A 23,722-nucleotide genomic window follows, 5' to 3' on the forward strand; every position below is an offset into this window, starting at 1 on the left:
CCTTGAGGTCAAACAAATGTTTTGAGTGCACTTCCCTCCTCATAAAATGTATACAAAGCCCATTTTTTGAAAATATTTTAAACCCTGTATTGTTTACATCCATATTTGCTTCCTAGCAGTCTTCTTCTTCCCTTCCATTGTTGGTGCGTTGCCTCATTTACTGGAGTGTTACTGTAACCAACTCCCAATCAGCAGAGTAATGTCCAAACCAAAGGCAGGATGTAAAATACGCTACCTGTATGCTCACATTCATACATATTCATCTTTGTTTACATGCACAATACAAACAAAATGGGGACCCACTTGTGAAAACATTGCTCTATAGTGGTGTTAGTGGTCCCGTTTAACTACTCCTTCTGCAGGCTTTGTTTATTTTTTTAATACTAACCTGCATAAGTCTCCATGATACAAAAATACACAGTTATGGAGACATTGATATAAATAGTGACATGTGAGTAGAAAAGATGTATAACTTAAAGTTATATAACTTTTTCACTATAAGTTATGTTTTTGGCTCTTATAGGCTTGCACTTACCCTTTAAAAGCAAACCAGGACAAAAATCTCAAGATTCCTAAATTATCATAGTTAGTTTTTTACAAAAGTTTCAGCTATACTCTAGGTGTCACCAGAGCTCAAATAACACGTGTAAAACCAAATTAAGAACTGCTGACTTTTTGAGATAAAGATGGGGAAAGAAGGCTCTGGATAAGGCCAATGAGGCTAAATCTGCCCGACAGCCCTAAAGCGTTAGAGGAAGGGGACTTGAGTGTGACTTTTAGTCCTCAAGTGTATAATGATTGTCACAAGGACAAAAATCTTGTAAATTAATTTGTTACTAATGCTGTTTTGAGGAGTATTCTCTGCTGTTTAGTGTGTAAATGTTAAATTTAGCTGCCTCAGAAGAAAAATGTGAACAACAGTGCAAAGCAAGCAGTCACAGTGAGAGAGAGACAGAGTGGGGTGAAACTAATGAAATGAGAAATGGGGGGAAAAGAGTCAGAAGAGTCGCAGCATGACCCACATACAATTGCTCTTGTAATCGCACACCATCTGATTAACTTGACAATCCTGAATTCCCATGTACTCACTTGGAAAAAATACAGATAATTTGTTTATGACCTGGTTTGACTCCCACTTGTTCTTCCCCGTGTAAGCAAAGGTCCTCTTTCATCTTGAGCTCAGTGTACCGGCAGTTCAGAGGCTTGAAACAGGCAGGAAGGTGTTGGTTGTGCTTAACCTGCACGTTTCATGCTCCTTCTCTGCCTGTGGGGGCTCAGCTTCTTATTTTTTTAGCTGCCCTCCCTGAGGTGACACTGTCTTCCCCAGGTGAGTGGTATAGAGCAGTCTACCTGGGACCTCTACTGGGAAACCACAATACAGGTTATCCAGTGTAACCAAGAACCTCCTGAGTATGAAAAGAAAAAGAAAACTTTCATTGTGGCATATTTGCTTGTGTGTGTGTGTGTGTGTGTGTGTGTGTGTGTGTGTTAACCTAGCTCTGTGCTACCTGTAACCTTACACTCGCAGGAGGGTGTGGACGAGCCAACAGGCCGCCAAAAGGCTTGCCTCACATCCCCTTATGGGTTTGTTTCAGGGCCTGCAGTCGGGCTTATTGATTGGTGCTCCTAGTAGAACTCCAACTGTAACCCTAGCAAGAAGCTAGATCAGTCATCAGAGGTAATGCTTCAGAGCAAAGACGCAGGAGGAGGAAGGACTGGCATAAGATTCTGGAGAGTGAGCGTCTCTGACACTGTTTTCTGAAAAATGGAGCATGTGTGGTAAGGTGATGGGTCATTTATTATATATAGATCTTTTGTAGCTACTCTTTTGTCCTGCTGGGCACTATATGTGCAGAACAGCCATGTATAAAAATTGCAGATATTACAAAGCTGAGTCACAGCAAAGATATTTATGTGACGCACTTTGACTCACCAGTTAAATCTGAAAACACCAAAACTCCTGTTATGGATATAAGAGAATGCTCAGCTGTGTGTCATCACCATTTGCAAACTACACTGGACCTATTTTGGATGATGAAGTGATTTAGAATTCAGACAGTTCTTTGTAGATACTGTACTATGTTTGCCGCAGAGATGTGACGTGGTATTGAAATCCAGTGGATGCCTCTTATGCAAATCTACTTAGTTGTGACTATGCGTGTAATGTGTAGTGATGTCGTCTATTGTCTCATGCATGGGGATTTAGCCTCCCACCAAATAGAGAAATGTGATTGCTCAGTAATACATTGGGCAACACTGACCTGTGCTTATTCCTCCGTGGGCTGAAAAAGTGATTTTCTCCATTATGTGAGAGTGTGCTCCAAAATCTGCAGCATTTAAGAGCTTTTCAGCTAACTGTCTGCCACTAATGTGTCAATTGGACAATGGGATGGTTAGGCTAATCTCTGCAGGAGGTGTTTCATGATGTTGGAACAAGCTGTCAGAGCGAGGCAGATAATAGGACAGAGAGATCTGATGTCACTTACAAACGGTGCAATGTCCCCTTTTCACGAAAACTTTGCTTTCAAGCCTACATCCGGCTGTGGAATTTTGTGCAGCAGAATCTGTTATTAAGAGAGACATTAGCGAAATGAGGGGACACGGAGATGGAAGGAAAACAAAGGGGAGACGTCAGGAGGGACAACAGGAGCTAGAGAGAAGAGAGCGTTTGTGCTCCCTTTAGAATAAAAACAGCCACGAACATGCATGCATGTACGTGACAAAGAAGGAGAGAGGGAGAGAGAAAAACAAGGAGGGTAGAGGGAGGGCTACTCTCAGCATCATCTGACAGGAGAGAGGCTGATCTCCGACAGCAGGTGTTGGAGGACAGAGAGACTGAGTCAGACACACGGAGCGAGCGATACGTAGGGGAAGCAGCAAATTGTTGAGGAGAGGAGACTGAGCTGCAAGTGAAGCAGCACTGCAGACAGGTAAGCATGGATGGAGATGATGGAGAGCACTTGTAACTGCTGAAAGACAAAAAAAAAATTGGAGAGACAGAGCTGCAGTCAATACCAGACAAGAGTGATAAGAGAGAGAACAGACTTATGGTAGAAGCCGCTGAGGATGAGTCTGCCTGTTGTTCAGCTCTTTGTCCAGCTCTGTCCTGATCTCTTCATCCTCCACTCTAAACTTTCTCTCTCTATGTCTCCATCCTCCTCTCCCTCTCTCTTTTGTCCACACAGGAAGTGGCTGACTGGCCTCTCGAGTAAATGACTCTGCTTTCGTTGTGCATTAGCTGCTGTTGTTGATTAGATTAGTTGCTGTCTACTAAGTGGACCTGCAAAGCTTAGGGGTTTATGTGCACTTGTCTCTTCTAGTGTGCATGTGTGTGGTGCTGGTGGAAGAAAAGCTACAGCAAAGCAAGACTCGTAAAGAGAGAAAATATATGATCCAAATCGTATTTTTGTTTATTATTTATTTATCTAAGCTATGAAGATATATAATTTAAGCTATAATGCAACTGAGACGCAAAACCTGGAGAAGAATTGGAAAATAACATTCTGGTTTTAATAGTTTGCTCTGTTCTTTCACATTCGGTTGAGCTTCATTTGACTGTTATGACGATGATTATCAAGAGGAAGATGTGTCAGAATATCTGCTAAGTTTGTGCTTTGCCAGAGCCATTTCAGTCTAGTTGGAGCAACTCCAGGATCTGTCTTTTGGTGACATCAAGACAAGAACTGACATGATGATGATGATGATGATAATGATGATGATGATGATCCTGTACACTATTAGTAAAATACAATTACAACTTGAGACCCAGTAAAATGGGTGTAAGAAAAGGAAGAAAAATACGTCGTTTTTGTCCCAGACAGATGTTTCCAGTCAGAACATAAAAGTATTGACTGATGGTTTACAAGGTGATAGGTCTGTTGTGCCAGACCTGCTGTTTCCTTGTGATAATTTTGTTATTGTTCTATAGAGGGATTTGCACTGGAAATATCTTTGAAATATAAAAACCCTGTTTCGATAAAAGAAATGTCCTGTTCAGATTGAGCAGTTGTAGATTTTATATTGTCAGACCGACAGTTACATACGGTAATCCCTGACTAACCTTACTGAGTCTCAGTAGATGGCCGCAGCAGAAATGGGTAGAGCTAGATCAGTATGAAGTTGGTGCTCTATTTCCCTTTAGAAAAGTATTTTTTACATCTTGTTGCTTACAGAAATAATTTTTAAAGTAATTAATAGCACTTCTGATCTCTGAATTAATGTAGGATGCCCAAGGTTTTCTCCCTGAAGGAGACTTGTGTACTAAAGTCCATTTTGGTAAGCTCTAAAGGAGAAAGTTACGCTACCATTAATAGACAAGCTTACTCTACCATAGCAGCACTCGATCCAATAATATCTGGCTCTCCGCGCAGTGCCTGTGGTTAGCTTTTGTTTGCCAAAGAAACCACTGCATCTGTTGAGCTGGCACAAAAGCAGTAGTCTTCTTCACCCCATGTTTAGCCTGAAGCTCTGGATATTTACTAGAAGAACCACGGTAGATTTCTGCTGATGAGCCTCTGAGATGACCCTTCAGATTAACCTCAGAATTGCTTTTTTTCTTTTTCACCATTGCAGTTATTTGGTTTTATGACATGCCTGATGTTTTTCTGCTGCAGTGCTAAATATCATACTGACACATGCTGGCAGGCCTGACTGTCAGCTGACTGTGGCTACTGTGCTAAGGCTTTGCAGAGCTAACTACAACTGATAAACTGATGATGATAAATGAACTGTAAAATAACTTTTGTGGTGCAAAGTCAATGCAATTATTGTCACTGAAGATAGTTGTTGAATGTACACAGTACATTATAATCAGCTTATTTATAAAGTTATACCCACTTATCAAACATCACAATCAAAACATTATTATTATGATGCATTGAATGGTAAAAACACTGTATACCAGCCTCTTTAAATGTAACTGCACTTTTGCTATTAAGGATAATCTGTAATAACTGAGCATGACTTAACACAATAAACAGTACTGTACTATACTGTCTTGTTTTTGTTGTATTTGTTACTTGTTATTCAAGTCATGACAGTAAAGCAAACCTGTCATTTATTGAACATGGAAGGTCAGAGCAGCCACCTCCAGAGGAAATATTTATTTTACTGGACAGCAGATTGTGTAATTGAGACATTAACCCTTATGTAATTTAAAATAATGCTTCAACTGTTTTGCTGTGTCTGACTGTCCTTGACCCTCTCCACTCACACAGCAGCTCATTACCGACCAATCTTACTCAAATGTATGTTCTCCGGTGAAGCTTGCGGAGCATTCACTGTCGTCCAGCTCCTTTTTATTTGCAGGTGCTGCACAGCCGGAGCCATGACTGGACTAAAGAAAGGTGGAATTCTTATCAGAGCTCATGAGCCAGCAGTCTGTGGAAGCAGCTGCAGGCGACACATGGGATTAATTGGTGGATTTAGTTTCAGAATGCTTTGTGTCCGTTTTAGGAGCTTCCTGCTGCCAGAAAGTACATGACAACATATGGTTCAAAGAGCCTGATGGTGAATACCAGTTATTTTGGAGTTTGCCTCACTGTGGTACCCACATTAAATGCAAGGTTAACAGTTTGTCTCCGTTACTTTAGATTGTTTACTCTCGTGCTCCAGCGTGCTGAAAATGAAAACCTGTAAATAATATGTAAACTTAGTCTGGCACTTTTGCTTACAGCCTATGTTTGGAGCCTATGTTTTTATTTATTTATTTATTTTTTTTATGAAACTGGAGATTAATATTTGAATATTTTTTAAATCAGTCTTCTTACTCATTATAGTTGCCTAATACCTTTCATCTTGGTAATTTATGGCAATATACGTATGTTGTGTGTATTATTCAGCAGAGGAGAAAATGTTCTGCTCAAACCACTGGAGCTCTTCATATAAAGACTAAACTGTTCAGTCTCCTGGAAACTGCATTTTCCATTAAGATGGTTCATGAGTATGGTAATATTGCCTATAATCTTCTCAAATTTGATGCCATCATTTGATATTGTATTTTTATTTTTTTTTTGTAAGTGGAACATCTTACAGTAATTCGGGGAATAGGTCATGTTGCTAGGTGAAACACGCTATTAAACAACTGCAGCTGTGACCAGAAATCGGCCTCAGTATGGAGAGAAAAAAAGGAAGGAGTGTGTTCAGTGTGTGTACCACAGAGCAAGACGTGCTCGTATCTGCAAGATCCATGTATAGTCAGCGAAACTAAACCACAACTGTTTGTGGTAGTGACCACATGCTCAGCCCATAAAAGCAGATTATCATGGATCTTTTATTAACACTGGCTTGAGCACATGCCGTAATATACCTCTCTTCTTTTCTCTGTTTCTCTCTGCATCCAAATAATTAATCAGATGTGACTCAGAAATGAACGTATCTCCTGCGATCATGTGCGGGCAGCTTGGCAATAGGCAGCCTAACTGTCATTGTTTAAACTGGTTAGATAAGTGTTGCTTGGGATGTGCCTCCTGTGTGGCAGTCAGGGGCCCAGTGACCCCACCACCTGCTGCTGCTGTGCACAGGTTTGACCTGTGCCAGCCACCGGGTCCAAAACTCATTAGTCTGTTTGTCATGTATATAACTCTGGTTCATCACACACAAGAAGTGAGAGAAAATGTGTGTTTCATTTTAATCACATCACAATCAGTCACATTTAGTCTTAAATCAACTGGTCAGCTAGTCTATTACCTGCTAGAAAATTATTCAGCAACTATTTTGATAACTGATAGTATAATTAATCGTTTAATTTTCTTTTTTTTTAACCAAAATGGCAAAGATTCACTTCCTTCTCAAATATCAATATGTTTTAGTCACAGCCTTTTATGATAGTAAATGAAATATCTTTGGGTTTGGGACGGTTGGTCAGTGAGAACTTGTTATGGGCATTTCTTCATCCATTTTACAGATCGAATGATTACACAATTGATCGAGAAAATTAGTGGCTAGTATATAAACAATGAAAATAAGTTACATGTGTTACAAGAATATTACAACAATAGGCCTTAGTCACTGCAGATATTTAGGCTTGTTAGTCACATAATTGCAATTTTAATGAGCGTAATAATGATGATTATATTTAATTTAGAAATGCCCCCCAGTCAACAGTTCCCACAGTAAATTGGGAATTGGTCATTCCAAAATAAAACAAAAATAAAAGTAATATAATAAAAAAGGCGAAGCATTTTGGAAATGGCAGCCTTTATTTTGAAACCCACCTGTAAGGCATAAAAAACAGACTTTTTTTTACCATATTAAATCATATTGAATAATACATCAGAATGTTGCCCAGGCTTCCCATAAATCAGATAACCTTGACCTCTTTTAATCTACATTATAAAAATATAATAAAGACTGACAGAATCCCTCCTTGTGAAATTGGTCATAGAACTGCTACATGTATATTTATATAACCTCAGTAAAAACCAGCAGCCCAGACTGTACAGTTTCGTCACACTCTTTGCAGGCTAACAATATATCTACTGCACAAGTGCATCACGGCTTTTTCGCAGCAGATGATGAATTACTGAACATTCCTCTTTGACTTGAGACTAAATAAATCCATATCTTATAGTATCATCGTGTTGTATGTCAGGATGATGGTATTTGATAATGTGTGCTTGCTGTGATAGTCAGAATATGCCAACCTGCAATCCCTCCCTGAGTCACATTTAGCATTTACTCCTTCGTGTTTCTGTTATCTGCCTTGTAAATCAATGCAGTGAGGGCATAAACACACACACATATGCATACACACACACACACACACACACACACAACCACAAAAATTATTCATCTGCTGTGATGAGAGCCACCAAGCCTGCCACTGGTAGTGGAAGTGGCAGGCAGTCAGGCAGCCTTCATCTGTCTCTTGAGTCTTCCCTGACAAAGATTGATCTGCACCTTTGTGCTTTGCCTTTCATTGTGGATATGGGCAGTTCCACTCGGGCGGTTTGGGTTAGCTGTCTGCATGATGAAGCAGCAGGCAGGTACAGAAAAATGAATTTAAAGGATGTGATTTTATATTTGCAAATGTAAAACAAGAAACCATCTGATTTAGTCTATTGAATCAGAAATTCGAGTCTCAGAAATTTGAGTTTCATATTTGGTATTTGACCTTCTACCTTAATTTTTCCCATAGTGACAGTTAAAGAAGGTGTCATCACAGCCTATAGGCAGATTTCTTAATGAACAAGCTCAGTAAGCCATTTCTTTATAGGCAGATTTTAATGCAGAATTCTTGGCTTGCGGGAGCCTTTGACATCATATTTTCTTTGTGTTCTGGCTGCATTATATGGAAGATGTAACAAAGTTCACACTCTAGAGAAATGTCAGTTCTGAAAAGCTGAGGATGCTGTGGAAGTCATTTTCCTGAATTCAGCAGAGATCAGAGGCAACAAAGAACAGTGTTCCTGCTCTGTTCCAAATTGATGTCTGAACTCCAGGTCAGCAGTCTGTCATCATAAAAGCGCGGCTCTGTTTACTCAGACTTACAGATTCTCCCCAGCTGTAATCAGCAAGGTGTTTTCAGATAGGAAGAGCAACAATATCTAATAATGGACGGTGTTGCAGAAGAAAGATCACTCTGTACATGATCTTCAAACCACTGTGTTGTGTGCCAGGATGGCAGAATAGAGGGAACACGTGAGTGTGAAAGCACAAGTCTCAACCAATTTTCACTCAGCAAAGGATTGAGCTCATGTTCTGTGTTTTCTTTTGCTCCTGAGCAGCCTTTAGAAATGCCCTCTGCTGCAGGTTTGCGAGCAGGATGCGTGCACAGACGGGCTGCCAGTTCTAGCAACTGACTGTTGTGTGAGACAAAGTGTGAAGTAATATGCTGTGACCAGAATCCTGGTCAGACTGGTAATTCTCTCCAATCACACAGAGAAGATAAGAGGCCGAGAGGAACAGAGGAGGAGAGGTGAGGGCAGCGGGTTAAGAGATGAAAGCTGAGCCTCCTTTCTTCCTCTGCTTTGTATCAATTTTCTCTTTGTTCCCCCTCATTTCTAGATTTTCCCTCTTCATCTATGCAGTTCTCCTGATCTATTGTTTCACAGTTTCACCTCTAATCACACTAATCTCATCGCTTTCAACATGGCTGGTGTGAAGGCAAAAACTGCAGGCAAGCTATACACAAAGAACGGCAACAGGAAGTTTTGGTTTTATTCCTGAATGAAGAAATACTGTGGTGAAATAATTGCATCCTTTATAGTAAGAGTTGAATGATTTTCTTCAATGGGATGAGTCAGTGGTGTTACAGACCTTTTCCTGTTCTCTTATTGCCTAAATGAGAAACTCAGCTTAAGGCTACATAACCTCTCTCTCCCTCTCTCCCTCTCTCTCTCTCCCTCCCCACCCCTCCATCCTCTCTGACTCACAGGAAACATGATGGAAGGATTCCTCGTATCTCTGATGAAGTAGAGCCCTCACTAGCACACTCCCACCCTGCATTTCCTCTTCCCTCACTTTCAAAGGTAACGTGAGACTTCAACCTGCTGCTCCTCTCTTCTCTGGGAACTGAGGCAGTGCCAAGAACCTGATCCGATGAATCTGAAACAGAGAATTTCAACATGCCAAGAATCAAAGAATAATTTTATAAAAGCTGTTTTAATCACTATATGGGCACATGACTATTGAAAAATTACAAACCCACTTTAATAACATCAATGATTGCATTCCATTTAGGTTTTCATGTTCCAGGCCTCTGGGAATGTACAGGGTTGGTGAGCAGCATGGCTTACTGGTACACTTCAGTCATTAATTACTAATGTTATTAGATGCACCTGTGCATTTCCTGTTATCACAAGTCAAAAATATCTGCTGATAAAAGGGTCTGTTGAGGATATTTCCATAATGACGGATGATGTAGACACAAATGGATTTTGGTTACTCCCAGTTCCATAAGTGGTTTCTTGCTGTCAATGAATCCCTTCAAAAGACCAAACCCAACACTGAAGTTATCTGAAGTACCGTCTGTGCAACCAAAGCCTGATGCATCTTATTCCTGTTTAGATATAGACCACAATTGTTGTCCGAAACCTATAAGAAAGGATTAAGGTAGCGAGCCCCATCGTCAATAATCATGCAGTGAATTCATTTGGAGTCAGTCGCACATACTTCATCCTAATATGTGGCTGAAGGTGGTACTCGTTTCTCTCTTCACTCCAGTTTGAGGCATGTTTGCTGAAAACTCACAAAAAAAGAAAGTTTGTTTTTGTCCCCGGCAGCAGCCAGAGCCAGAGGCATATTGTTTTCAGGTTGTCCGTCCGTCTGTAGGTCCCATTCTGGTGGACACTTATCATAACCCCTTGACGGAACTTCTTACATCCACTTGGACTCAAGCATGAACTGATTAGACTTAGGTGGTCAAAAGTCGAGGTCAGTGTGACCTCATAAAACACTTTTTTGCCATTAAACAAAACTTCACACAGCAATTATGTCAAGATTTCACAAATAGTGTTAATATTATATATGACTCTGGATAAACAGGGATGTAATCCCTGGTGGAGTCATACAACCGTGATTCTCATAAGAATTTGTTGACAGTCATAAAAACTTTATAGTAACATCAGCCCAACTCTTTAAAGTGATTGGACGGATCAGTATTTGTCTTTGGTGATTACATGAGACCAGGACATGGAGTTACTACTGGCAGTAGTCGTGAAGTAGTGTTACCAGTCCATCCCTACCCTCAGGGCATCTGTGTTTTAGTTCCTCATCGGTTTCCTTCCTCTTTTTCGCTCATCAAATCCTTTCACTTTTACACCCAGGTGAAAGGTGCCTTTGATTCCCCCCCTGCTAGCATAGTTGGCAGGCTGTTGTGGTGCCTGACAGAAGAGTCTGTGCCCTCTGTCACAGGCATCTGTGACAAATATAGATCTGCAGCAGTTGTTCCTCTCTAATACATACCGTAGGAGACACACTGGTTTATTTTTGTCACACATTTACTGGTAATACAATTTGCAAGGGATTAATCATGTAGCTTTATATGGAGCTGCAGAGAATAGACTCGCAGGGACACATTTGTTTTTCTTTTTAAATGTTGTGTCCATGTCTTCATGTGTTCTCATTTACATTTCTTTACAAGTCAAATTGTAGACCTAATAATTTTATAATGTTACATGTTGTATGGAAGAGGGAGATTTCTAGCAAGCCTTACTTTGCAAATGTCAAAATGGAGTGTGTGTGTGTGTGTAGTGACAGGTAGTTATAAAGGGTTATAGGTTGCACACAGTAGGGTTGTTTAAAGCCAAGCGCTTAAACAAGATGGCAACATTTATTGCTGTAATAACTGCAGAGGTTGAAGTTAAAAGCTCTTCAAGTAATTAAGTCTCTCTGAATAGAACAGGGGTGATACAGGAACCCAAGACCAATTCACATAGTGGAGTTTGGATCAGGGAAAGGACAAGAATACTTCAGACGAAGTACTGTACAATACTACTGTACAGTCTCCTGAACTTGACATATTGAAAGGTGAACACTTACATTAGCCTGTAGGTTGCACATAGACATAGACATGCTGCCTGTGTCTTCAGTCTTCTTAGTTTGGAAGTTTTACCTGATACTCATGCAAGTCACACACCTTGCTTCAGTGAGTTATATTGATGGGATCAGAGCTAATGGTCTAAAGGTTTTTACTGCGTGGTCTCCAAGGGTATTAGGGTCAATCCATGTGCTTTGTGCTTTAAACTCTGCTTACAGTGTGTTTGCATATGTGAAAAAAAGTTGCGTGAAGCCGATCTTAGCTCCAGTGTGAGCTGCACATAATAAAGATTATACATTGCCCTAGCGTCAGTTGGGTCTGAGGGCTACACTTTGAAAAGAAAATAATCTGAGAGTGCAGAGTTAGAAAGAAGTGAGCTAGCCCGACTTCTGTGGCTCACTCCTCATCTCTGCTGGATGCTAGAGGCTTGAGGCCACATAACACTACTGGCATAATATACCCATATCTCAGAGTGAAATGTGGGCGGTCAAGTTGCATTATGGGTTTAGTTTGAACAAGAAAGAAGGATAAAAAGAATGCTCAGAATAAAAAAAGATTATATCTCTGGTCCTACTGCATTGATTTTAATCCTTTTTTAAACCTGTCTGAGTCTGGCAATGTCACAGTGTGTTACAGGAGTGCAAATGCTAAATGAATGTAGCTCTCTTTAAATTATTTCATTAACTTGTGCCCCTTGTCAGGTTCAGCAGTAGAGGGGTACTAATGAATTCAGTAGCTTTATGCTGAAAGTTCAAGGTTCTTGCTTCCTGAGGTCCTTGATAAAGTAATTAGTGATGAGAATGCATCACACATACAAATGGCCAACAAATGTTAATCAAACAACAACAGGTGTTCTGTGTTGGAGGGAGTCAGAGTGCTTGATGGTTCACTGCTTTTAAAGACAGATAGTCTTTCTCAGCAGACAGAAAGCTCTGCAGCAGTTCAGTAGACCTTAACCTCTGTGGCAATCAACCAGCTCTTCTGATGCATCGATGGGGTGGAGTGGGAAGGGGTGGGGCATCTGTGTGAACTCCATTTGTGTCTCCCAAGCATTAGTTGCTACAGCAAGGTCAGGCTAGTCCCTACAGCCAGACCTGATCAGTGGCCCCTGATGGATTTTCTCTGGCTGAAATGATTAAATCTGTGCCCACTGATTGACTGTCTTTGAAGTTTAGTTTTCCATTTTACTGTATTTCCTTTGAGGATGCAGCTAACCCACAAAGCATAAATGGAGGGATGGAGATATTACTTTGGATGCAAATCACTGGCAATTTGTCTGTGGAAATTTAATGGGCCTCTGTGTGTGAGGAGTTAGTGAAGCACTGGAGTTTTTCAGGAGAAATGTGGACTGTATGGTTCATGGATATTAATGTCCCTCATATATATTTACTCACATACAGTTTTTTGACCCACTCATCCATTCAGCCAAGTCAGTCGGTTGATCAGCGTATCCATTGATCAGTCACTCACTCACTCACTTTCTCGCTTATGCACTCTCTCTACCTCTCTTTCATAGCCGCACACACTGAAATTGCAGGTAATCAACTTAGAGAAAAGAGATGTGTAGCTCGCAACCCCTCAGGCATTCAAACAGTGATGGTGCGTTCACTGCAGCAGCTCCACATTGTCTCCGAGGGCAGGAGACAAAAGGTGAGCAGCTTAAAAGCACATGAAATCTGAAAGTCCGATGCAGACACTTCACAGTGAAACCTCTGATTCTTTTCATTTGTTTATTGTTGGCATTGGGCTTCTTCAGTACATATTGTTCCATTAGATCAGAGGCAATATAAGGGAGGAGACAAACCACTCAAAGAATCCTGAATAGAATAGTCCATAATGCTACATGTCCTGCCCTCCCCCGAAACAGCCAATCGTCCACAGCCGATATCAAGCCAGTCATGTTGTTGCACTGATGCAAGCACACAGTTGACAGTTGGTGTAGTAGAATTATAACCTGTGCGGAAAAAAAGCATTTTAAACCTTATTTTGGACCAAACTCACCAAACTTTTTCTGCAGTTTTTATCAGATTTGACCGCTGATCATTGAAAGAGAAGTTAGGATATTCTCCCCATTCTTTTAGAAAGGGGCCCAGTCTTGTTAGCCTGACATTTCTGTCCGCGAGTGCTGCCAAGATGGCTGCAGAGTGGCGAGACTTGTGGATTAGAATACACCACATACTGTACCAAACTGCACCTAAACAAAGCAGGATGACACAACAGCAGCTTGACGTCTCTAACAACTTGAGCTGAGATGTCGCACTCACCAACGCAGCTTCGCAGTCAGTATGCTCTATAACTGACACAGTGTCAGTGCTCATAGTTTGGATCTGAATAGTAGTTAATATCTCACTCACATATAACAATTATAAGTGATTATCGGGCAAGTATGTAATTAGTATTCAGCTTTCTTCTGTAAATGTGTTCACATTGTAGCTTGGCATTCAGCTAAAGCCTGTCTAGACCAGAGTAAACAGACAGCCAGTGATGAGTGTTTAAATGGCTGGTGTGGTATCACTCCACTGAAAGTTTGTTCTGTCGGTACAAAATCCATATTTTGTGCACGTTTTCTTCAAACCATGTAACCTCTCCTCCTTCGGTGTACATGCCATTGATTTTCCTCAAGGGAAATCAATGCAGCTGATTAGCTGACTGTGCTTATCTTCTATTGCCAAATGAAAAACACTTAACATATATGGGTTGACTCTGTCCTCTTGAAAGCTTTCAGCAGTGTTTTTTTTTTTTTAATTTCGAAGTAGGTCAATGTTTGTTGATATCTGATGTTGGAGCCGCCTGATGGAGAGAGCTGCACAGAAAAGACTCTGTTTTCACAGAACGACGGCTCCCCTTTCATCCCACCGTGCTTCCTTCGTCTTTTTATCTCTCCTTTTCCTCATCTGTCTCTCAATATCTTTTACGCTGTCACGTCATACCCGTGCTTTACGTACAGATGATTTTCGGAACTTGCTGAGTCATCAATCAGGCTGTGACATCTACACATGCAGGGGACTGGGCTGCTTGATTGTTTCACATATCTCCCCTGGTGCAAGTGATAACACATGGAGCGTTCACATTGTTGTTTTCATACCAAGGACACAGTGCAGTGAAAAGTACCAGATGGATTCCCATGTTAAGTCTACCACTCATTTAGTAACGTCTTTTTCATTTGTGACAGCTACTTGAAATTATTAAGCACTGATTGCAAAAAATATCTCATCAGGAGGTGGGTTGAAAATCTGCCTGTTTCCTTGTGCAGAAATAGAATCATACAGGAAACAGCTCATAATCAGCATTTACAATCTATAAAAGCACTGCAGATATAATTAACCTACTTCTCAACGTGATGCAAAAAACAGGGAAACTTAAACTGTAAAATTTATGGAACTTTATAGGTTTGTCATTTATCGTCTGAGATGTGAAAGAAATGCCTGCACTGACCTGTTTTATGTTTATGGCTGCTGTGTGTGTGGGGCTGAGGAGAAGTGTTTCTGAGACGGAGCCTTGAGAAATATGAGATGAAAAGAAAAGAGGAAGAGAATAGTCTCATATTGTGTTACAGTGAAAAAGAGAACTATACTGTTTTTCTGTGTGTCCACATACCAGTGTGTGTGTGTATGTGTGCATTAAAAAGAGAAGATATTTGTGCAGAGTACACAGGGAGGGGACGTTGTTCCTCCCTTTCTCCTACTTCCTACAGAACAGCTGTGTGTGTCTATGGGAGGGTGTGGCGGGGGGTGGGGGGTGGGGGGTGGAAAGAGGAAGGAAGGGAAATGATATTCTCACATTTCAGCACATGCGTTTGCAACACACACAGAGACAGATGTATGGATTCTGATAGACAGCTATCAAGTTTTCTCTCCTAGATAACTGCCTGAGCGACAGTACGTGTGAAGTGTCACTGTCAATCTCACCTTTCTCCTGTGGCTGACGGTGACATCAACACCCTCGCTCTTGTCAGTGTGCCTGGTACTTGTGGAATGATGACTGAGCTCAGGATAGCTAAGTCTGTCTTATTGGATGGACTGCTCAGCAGCCCCCCACGTAAGCCTTTTCTCACGAGACGATGCCTCAGTGATGTGAGTATTTTTTCACTTTCTTGAAGTGAGAGATTCTTTTTGCCCCAGCTACTGTTGCCTCATTCAATTTTGAGGAAGCTTATGGACAGATATATACAATATGCTTGTTGTTGTAGACCAGCAGATACTGAGTTTTTGTACATTGTAAAGACAGATAAATTCTCCACTGTCCCTTGATCAGTTTGAGCCCTGTAAAGATAGAATCAACTGTGTTTGTGTCTGGGAAGAAACTGTGTACCTAACATACTTTTTTTTTTTTTACCTAATGGTAGCGTGCAAAATACATTTAGTAAATTGTTAAATGATGCTATGTCTATTAGAACATACTGTGTTACTATCTATGGTTCATGTTCTGCTGCAGTGAAGCAGCACATCCACAGCTCAGTAGTCCATTGTTTCACTTCTTTCTCATGAGAGATTCATCTCTGATGTGGTTTCTGTGGAAGCTGTGTGGTTCACTGATAATCTGCTCAGCATAGGACAATGTTTGTTGATGTTTGTTTTGCAGCGAAGAGAGCAGTATCTCCCTGAATATCATATGGCACTGTTTATTTTCACATGCAACAATAGACCGAGGCTGCACCTTTGGCTTTACTAGGTCAGGGTCAGGTGTGTGTGTGTGAGCATGTTTTTATGGGTGGTGATGATATGTGTACTTTTAAGTTTCCAGGTATGTTTTAGCACAGGCATGTGTAAAAAATGTTTATATGCATGCACGTGTTTTGCTTTTGTTTGTGTGTGTGTCTGCGGGTGTGTGTGTGTGTGTGTGTGTGTGTGTGTTTAGCAAGCCCTGCAGTGGCCCTCAGTAAATCTAAGCTGTCATGTGGAAACATCAGCTTGGCACTTCAGTCCACTTCTGTTACATGGTGAACAGAGGGTTCACCCCACACAAGCACTGCCGTCAGGGCTGCAGCGATCCGCTCCTTCAGCTCAGGTTGGAAATAAGGATATTATGAGACGCAGGTGCAGAGGGTGTTTTCTTCTACTTTAACCCACACCAGTCCCTCTGCTAATTGGTGAAAACACTGCATTATGTGTTGCGGTAGTGCATGAATGTTACAAGATGTAATTAGAAATGCAGTAGCTGGATTTGTGCCTCTTTGTCTAATGAGCAGCACTGTTATCACTACACCACCTGGACACATGTTGATTACAAGACATCAAGATTATACCACGGTTGACATGAAGTCTAGTTGCCAGATCATCCGTGTCAATTTAGCTTGTAACACACTGTATCTGCCTGTCACCTGATTGGTTCAGTGTGTCTCATCGGCACGCTACTGTCACTGTGTGTTTCAGACACCGAAACCAGAGCGTCTTCCAGCTAATTTAGCCATTGTACACAGTCAGATGAGCTGTTGGCTGTAGCAACAGAGAAAAGCACCATGGATCTCGGAGGTTTTCCCTTAAGAGTTTCCTGTTTACACAGTGTTTGTCTTCAAGTGTGGAAGAACGATTCTCCTGGCGATGAATGGAGCCTCAGTGAGCGTGGTGTCAAGTGGGGTGGGGGATGCGTTAAGGAGTGCTGTCATAGTGAAATACGGAATCGGGGGGAGTCAGAGAATCCAACATAAGGTCCCGTGTCTCGAGACTACACAGCCAGCTTTCTTAGTGAACAGAGATGGGAGGTGAATGAAAACCACAGGGAAAGCTGATCAGCACTGCTCTACAAACTCTCAAACCCATGTCCCATTCTGGATCTGTGTCATCTCTCTCACCCAGACATCAGACCTGTTTGCCATGATCGAGAGGATGCAGGTACAGTAAGTGGTCCTCCTGGATCTGCTTTTCATCCTCACTTCCTTTTGGGCTTTAATCAAACGCCATCCTCTGAATTTCACTCGCTTTGGACATAAAACTCCCATTTACTTCTATTTTGAGACTCACGTTTCTCTGCTTTTCCTGCTATTTTTGTATTCCAGCTTACAACTCTGATACTGCTACACTTTTACGTGTGTGTCCCTGTAGCCCTCTCCTCACCATTAATGTTTTTTTGTTGGTTTTTTTTTTGTTTGTTTTATCTGCAGCAGCGAGACCCTCAGGCTGTCTTTAGAAACCTGATGCTCGTGAATGTGCTGAACAGAGCCTTTTGTGTTTTCTCTTCACAGCTGGGTAGTTTTGTCTGTGTCATCAGATGTGTGAAATGTTGTTATGTTTTTCAGTATGCTGAGGTGGATTTGTAGGAATGTAGTTTGTTTTGTAGCCAGTGATGTTCAATAGAGTTACATGAACCAGAAGCAAGAACAGTAGATTCTGAGTAAGCCATTGGAGAGATCAACGCACTTTAAAGAGACACTTTGATCTGAGAGTGTCTTTGACACTACAGGCATTCACAAGTTTCCCTTTTAACTGAATCATAACATAGTTTTCTGTTTTCTTTCTTTCGTTTGATCTTGAATAAGTTGTCTGTACCGACAAAAGGCATTGTTTTTATTTCATGCATGTGCCTCCATAGTGAACTGCATGAAATTGACCTTTTAGCTTCAGCATTGCTGTGTAAGACTCAACTTATCCTGAAACACTGTAAACACAATTTCAGTCTGAATAGTCTACTATGATAATATCTTAGGTGGAAGTATAGAATATTGCCAAAAGAGGCACAAAAACATTATTTAAGCTCAAACAACATCTTTCTGATGCTGTAGTGCTGGAACCAAGAAGAAACTAAGGCGTGAAAGACACGATGTGTAGGTGTGAAGATACATATTACTGATGCAGGAAACTTGTGGATATTTTGTCAGATTCAAACCATTTTTGATTTGTTTGTTGTCGGTTGTTAAGTACAAGAAACAACACAGGAGCAACATGCATCAGTAGCATATTTTGTTATTAGTAATGCATACTCATGAACAGATAAAGAGAATGGGGGAGGGAAGGAGAAACAGAATCAGCAGAGGAGTCTTCAAAGAATGAATTTAATGAAAGCATTTCCAATTTCCATTTGATTTGACCTCCTTAGGCCTTAAAGAATATGCATCAAATTTGATACATTTCAAAAGTCGCTGCAGGGTGCTCCACACAAAGGCACGACTGATCAGGAATGCTTTGTTATTCATTTCTCTCTGTGCTTTGGGAACTGTCAGTAGTTATGAGTTAAATGAATTAGAATAGATGGAAAGTCCTATTTTGGCACTTTGCGAGCCTTAAATGGAACTGTGGTTAATGATATCTGCAGTGTGGCTCTGTGTTCTCATGGACTTCAGCTTATCTTTCTTAATGTGCTATAGTCTCTAAGATATGACTCCTCTTTACTTCCTCTTTCTGTTGCCCATCTGCTGATTTAGCTTGTATTGTAAACATGTATTATTATCACAAGCACCCACTCACTCTCATACTGCACAATAAATTTCACGCAACTTGACAATCAAAAATGTTATGTTGTGTTTGTCCCTTGCGTATAGTTTGACACATGTGATCCTGTGTTGCAGGCATATCATCTGTTCCCTCAGTATCCTGTCATTTTTTTTTTTATCTCTATGTCTTTTTCTCCGCAGGGTTGCAGAATGGATGAGCAGAGATGCCCCCTCCCTCCCCCCCTCAAAGTGAGTCGCAAATCGTCACATCTCCTCATAGAAGACAGTCTGGTAAAGCATCCGTAATGACAGAGTTATAAACCTTTCCTTATCAGCTGTCAGACAGGCTTTAGGGTGCTCACTGAATGGGTTAGGAACTCAACGGGTACCGGGACTGCAAAATCCTCTGCTGTCCTATTACCTAGACAGGCTATTGCAGTGGGTATTGAAGAGTGGGAGATTGTCTCAGCAGGAGGTCTGTAGTCAGAAAGGTCACCCGATAGATGGTAATCATCACAAAGAAGAACATAAAACCATTTATTGCTGACAACAGCCAAAGGTTATTTGCTGAGGGTTTGGCCAACCTCACGTTTATATGATGTGGTTTTGGAGTTTGAGGATTAACATAAAGGCTGCTATAAAGCGTGGTTCTAATAATGTATTGCCATTAATAATTAACGGAAAATGCCAGCCTATAAAAGTAAATATGATGTACACTAAATGGCCGAGACCTGACAGGTTATCCATGTGAGATAGTTGGACGTCTAATTCCAGAAGCATGGGTATCAATCTGCTGCTATAACAGCCTCCACGCAGCTGGGATGGCTGTCCACGGGATGTTTAAACCTGGCTTCAGGGAATTGTTTCCATTCAGCCACAAGTGCACAATTAAGCTGGGCACTGACATTGGACTTGCTCCCAGTTGGCAGTATATGCCAAAGTCAAAGTCAAGTTCTTCCACAGCAAACTTAAACAGCTATTTCTTTATGGACCTCACTTTATGCAGGGAAGTGGTGCCATGTTGGAAAAAAAAGAAAAGGGAGTTACTACAACGTCAGAAACACTCTATGTCTAAAATATGATCGGGTCTTGTAGCAGTTAGGTTTCCCTTAGAGTTTATAGGCTTGTTTAGCACAAAAACAGCCCCATAACAATTTTGCTCAGAATTCTGTGGACAGAAACGTACTTTGACCAAATTCTGGGACAGTTCTGTTGTTTGGTTTCATGTTTTCCTCCTTAACTGCACACATGTTGACAATATAATGCAGCTACAGTGCAGACACCAGTTTTTACTCACAGTTGCAGCTCTGTGGATGGTGATGTTGGTCTGCTGGTCAGTCTGTCAGTCCACCATTTTGACCCCAACTGAAATAATTATTGGATGGATCGTCATGAAATTTCAGACATTCATGGTCCCAAGAAGATGAAACCCAGTGACTTTGCTGATCCCCTGACTTTTTCTGTAGCATCACCATGAAATTGACATCATTGCCAAGAAATTTGTTGCAGACATCCATGGAGCCCAGAGGATAAGTCCTCATCACTGTGGTGGTCCTCTGACTTTTCATCTAATGCACCTCCATAGTAGCTACAATAACTAATAATGCAGTGTCATAGGAGAGGTTGGATCTCATGTCATGACTTTCACTCAGTTGAATATAAAACAAAAAAATTCTCTCCTGTTCTTGCTCCTGTTACATAAAGCCAGTAACTTATAATGGACCACGTCCAGGTCCGCTGTGCTGGGATTGTTTAAAGGTAGTTGGGGGGTAATGGAGAAAATCACTATCTGAAATTGAGGGAAAGTGGGTTCATCCAAAAGGAATTGTTGTATGATGTCACAAAATGATTTCTGGAGTGCAACAGACATTGCAGATTAATGCCACAGTATCTGAATACAAGATACAAGTAAAATGAGAGATCAAATATTTGTTTTATGAAATTATCTTTGATGTGTTTTAAAGCTGCCAATTGGCTCCTCTCACACCAACACAGAACCAGGTTGCTTTATTTTTCAAAGTGAAAAGTTATGTTATTGCCTCTGTTTTACGTTAATGCTGAGAGGTTTAAGCACCCAGTCACTGGAGGTTATAAAATGTTTGAACTTTTACCAAAGAACAGCTAAGTTTAAATGGTTACATAGAAAAAGTTACATAATAACAGCAGGAGCGGTGAATACAGAGCGAGTACAACAGAAGAGAGCTGTGTATTCACTGGAGAGGAATATAAGGCATTTGTCAGAAAGGCTGCTAATGTGGTCCCTGTCATGTTTGCAGGATAAGAAAAATAATATCCCTGAAAAATATAGGGCAGCACAATGCTGTAGTTAAAATTCTGTCAGTGTTTATGCTCACTGTTATTTTCCTCAAAGAACCAAAAGTGAAAGTACGACTGGAAATGGCTGTTCGTCAGCTTGACTCATCTTTGTTTCCCTCCCTGCAGACAGAAGAGGACTACATCCCTTATCCCAGCGTTCATGAGGTACATACAGTGTACTGTCCACACACTACATGCTATATACTCCATTGATGTCAAGAACTGTAACGCTAAAGGTTCCATCACTGTCAGGTTCTGGGTCGCAGAAGCCCTTTTCCACTCATCCTGCTGCCACAGTTTGGAGGCTACTGGATTGAGGGGACCAATCATGAGCCTAAAGACCCACCAGAAGAGGATCAACCTCCCTGTCCTACCTCCCACATCAAACTGGAGACAAACAGCACCGCCAAGATATACAGGAAGCAATTCATGGGCAAGGTGAAGATGGGAAAAGGGGGTGTAGTTCATGCACTACAAAATGTATTCTCTCTTTTTCAAAAGTATCAATCATGGTTTATTATACAAAGTATAGCATTGTAAAATATACGACAAGTTGGTTAGGGAAAGGGCAAATGTTTTCTTTTTTTAAAATCTCCTTGCCTGATATTAATGATCTACACTGTTGTGAAATAACATGTTTCAGAAAACTGTATATGGGGCAAAACTGCTCTTGAAAATACAGTTTTTCCAATTGCCAGAACTTTGCTCATTTGTAAGTGAAAGTTTGACATTCTGTCAAGAGGAATGAAGACAAAGAAGAAAATCCTTAGAGTTTGTGTGTGGATTCATTTGTGATCATCTGTGTTTGCATTATCCATCATTTAATCACTTTAACAAATACAAGGACGCTTTTCAGGCAAAAAGAGCAGAGTAATGTGGGTTTTTCAAAAAGATGTTTACCCACGAAGCAAAAAACGGTACATTGTTCCTTGTTTCACACGTTTTCTTCAGGGGCAGTTCAAGCACTTTCCTTAATTATAGGACTGCTACTTTTGCCCCGCTCCATTTCTTGTTTTTTTTTTTTATTATTGTGTCACCCAGTATCAGCTGCTGGAGGAGTATTCATCCTCGCATTAAAGTGTCTTCTGCTTATCTGCCCCCAGGAACACTTTAATTATTACACCATGGATGCTGCTCTGGGCCACTTGGTCTTTTCCATGAAGTATGATGTCATCGGGGATCAAGAGCATCTGCGCTTGATGCTTCGGTACAGTTTCCTATTATCTGTATCTCAGACCTGTTTTCTCTCCCAATACACAATTGGGAGAGAAAACAGGTCTGTTTTGTTGCTTGTTGTTGAACGGTCCTTTGCAAAATTCTTGCTTTCATACCATCTTTCCTTTATTATTTCTCTTTCTGCGTTTGCCTCTACAACATCCCTTTCTAAACTCTAACTTGAAATACCCATGTCACAGGTTTATCCCAAACAGAACCATTACATATACAGTATTTTCACACGTCTGACTTTTTTTACCCTTTTCTGAAGAAAAGTGTGGGTAGAGCAAAAATTACAGAGAGGATGTTTCTCAATTCTCACCTAGCCTCAGTGATGAATTTTAAAATGCATGTTCCGACTCGATTGCTGACAATAGACAGCTCAGTGGGAAGAACTGCACCTGCTGTCAGAAGTCATCCTGTCAATTTTCTCATCAATTGATTATGGATGTACATGCTTCTCTTGCTTTCACAACAGCTGACCTGGTGAACATCTGCTTCATCATGCCTCTAACAGCCTTTGTAAAAGACTGAGTGATGTGAAGAAATAACCTTCACTAGTACTGCTTTTCATAATCTACTGCTATGCAACAATAAACATCCCAAAAATGGTTTTGCTTTTGTTCCTTACCAATAGAATAATTCGTAACTAATAAACCAATTCAATAATTTAGTTAATATTTTAAATAACAATACCATCTCATCTTTATGTCCCTAAATGCAAAACAAAGCACACACCAGCACAGGTTTGTGTCATTTCTGTGTTGAGTTGAGTTGTGTAATAATGTGAGTAGAAATAAAAGTGTTAAAATATTTGTGTAGTGCAGCATAAACACTCAAGCCTCTCTGTATGAATGATGACTTCAGAAACTGTGCCACAAACTACTTAACAATCAGCACACTATTCATCAAAGTTGTACGAGCCTCCCACCCACCAGAACCGAAAGTAGTGCTCACTCACTGAAATCCTCTACTCCTTCGCAATTTGCTAAATACATACGAGGGGGAGAGAGGCAGAACTCAACGCACCATGTAACCTGTGAATTAAATTTAGCTCCCCTGAGACTCCACTAAAGGTTTGATAACTGCACACCCTCAATGCTAATGGGGCTTCACAGCGGATGAGTGTGTGCAAGGTAACAGTCGTTCGGCCCACAACTTTTTTCACAGTGATGTTTTCCACTGGGTGGGCACCACCCACAGTCACTCCGTCATCTCAGTCAAACTCAGTCACCTCAGCTGGTGCCGTCACAGGCACTGACTCATGGCCCATCTGTAAGAGACCTACATGATGAGTCATAATCTTTTTTTATATTTTATTGTAACTGCCTCACACACTGTAAAAA

General features: G+C 40.9%; 1 protein-coding gene across 8 annotated transcripts in view; it reads left to right on the plus strand.

The window, feature by feature from the left end:
* The window catches only part of rap1gapb (RAP1 GTPase activating protein b), an 88,452-nt gene that overhangs the window by 49,010 nt on the left and 15,720 nt on the right, over positions 1–23,722 (plus strand). For 2 of the 8 annotated variants that reach the window (XM_071495301.1, XM_071495293.1), the window contains exons 4-9: positions 9,377–9,470; positions 17,275–17,310; positions 19,047–19,094; positions 21,288–21,326; positions 21,414–21,599; positions 22,265–22,368. In XM_071495301.1, the coding sequence (XP_071351402.1) occupies positions 9,377–9,470; positions 17,275–17,310; positions 19,047–19,094; positions 21,288–21,326; positions 21,414–21,599; positions 22,265–22,368 (507 nt within the window). Of the gene's footprint in view, positions 1–2,120; positions 2,931–9,376; positions 9,471–15,264; positions 15,553–17,274; positions 17,311–19,046; positions 19,137–21,287; positions 21,327–21,413; positions 21,600–22,264; positions 22,369–23,722 lie in introns of those variants that run through there. The other 6 variants (XM_071495295.1, XM_071495300.1, XM_071495299.1 and 3 more) reach the window with 6 other exon arrangements.

The sequence above is a fragment of the Trachinotus anak genome, unplaced genomic scaffold (genome assembly GCF_046630095.1).
Source record: "Trachinotus anak isolate AG129_WGS33_773 ecotype Australia unplaced genomic scaffold, CSIRO_AGI_Tana_v1 ptg000013l, whole genome shotgun sequence".
In the NCBI taxonomy this organism is placed as follows: Eukaryota; Metazoa; Chordata; class Actinopteri; order Carangiformes; family Carangidae; genus Trachinotus; species Trachinotus anak.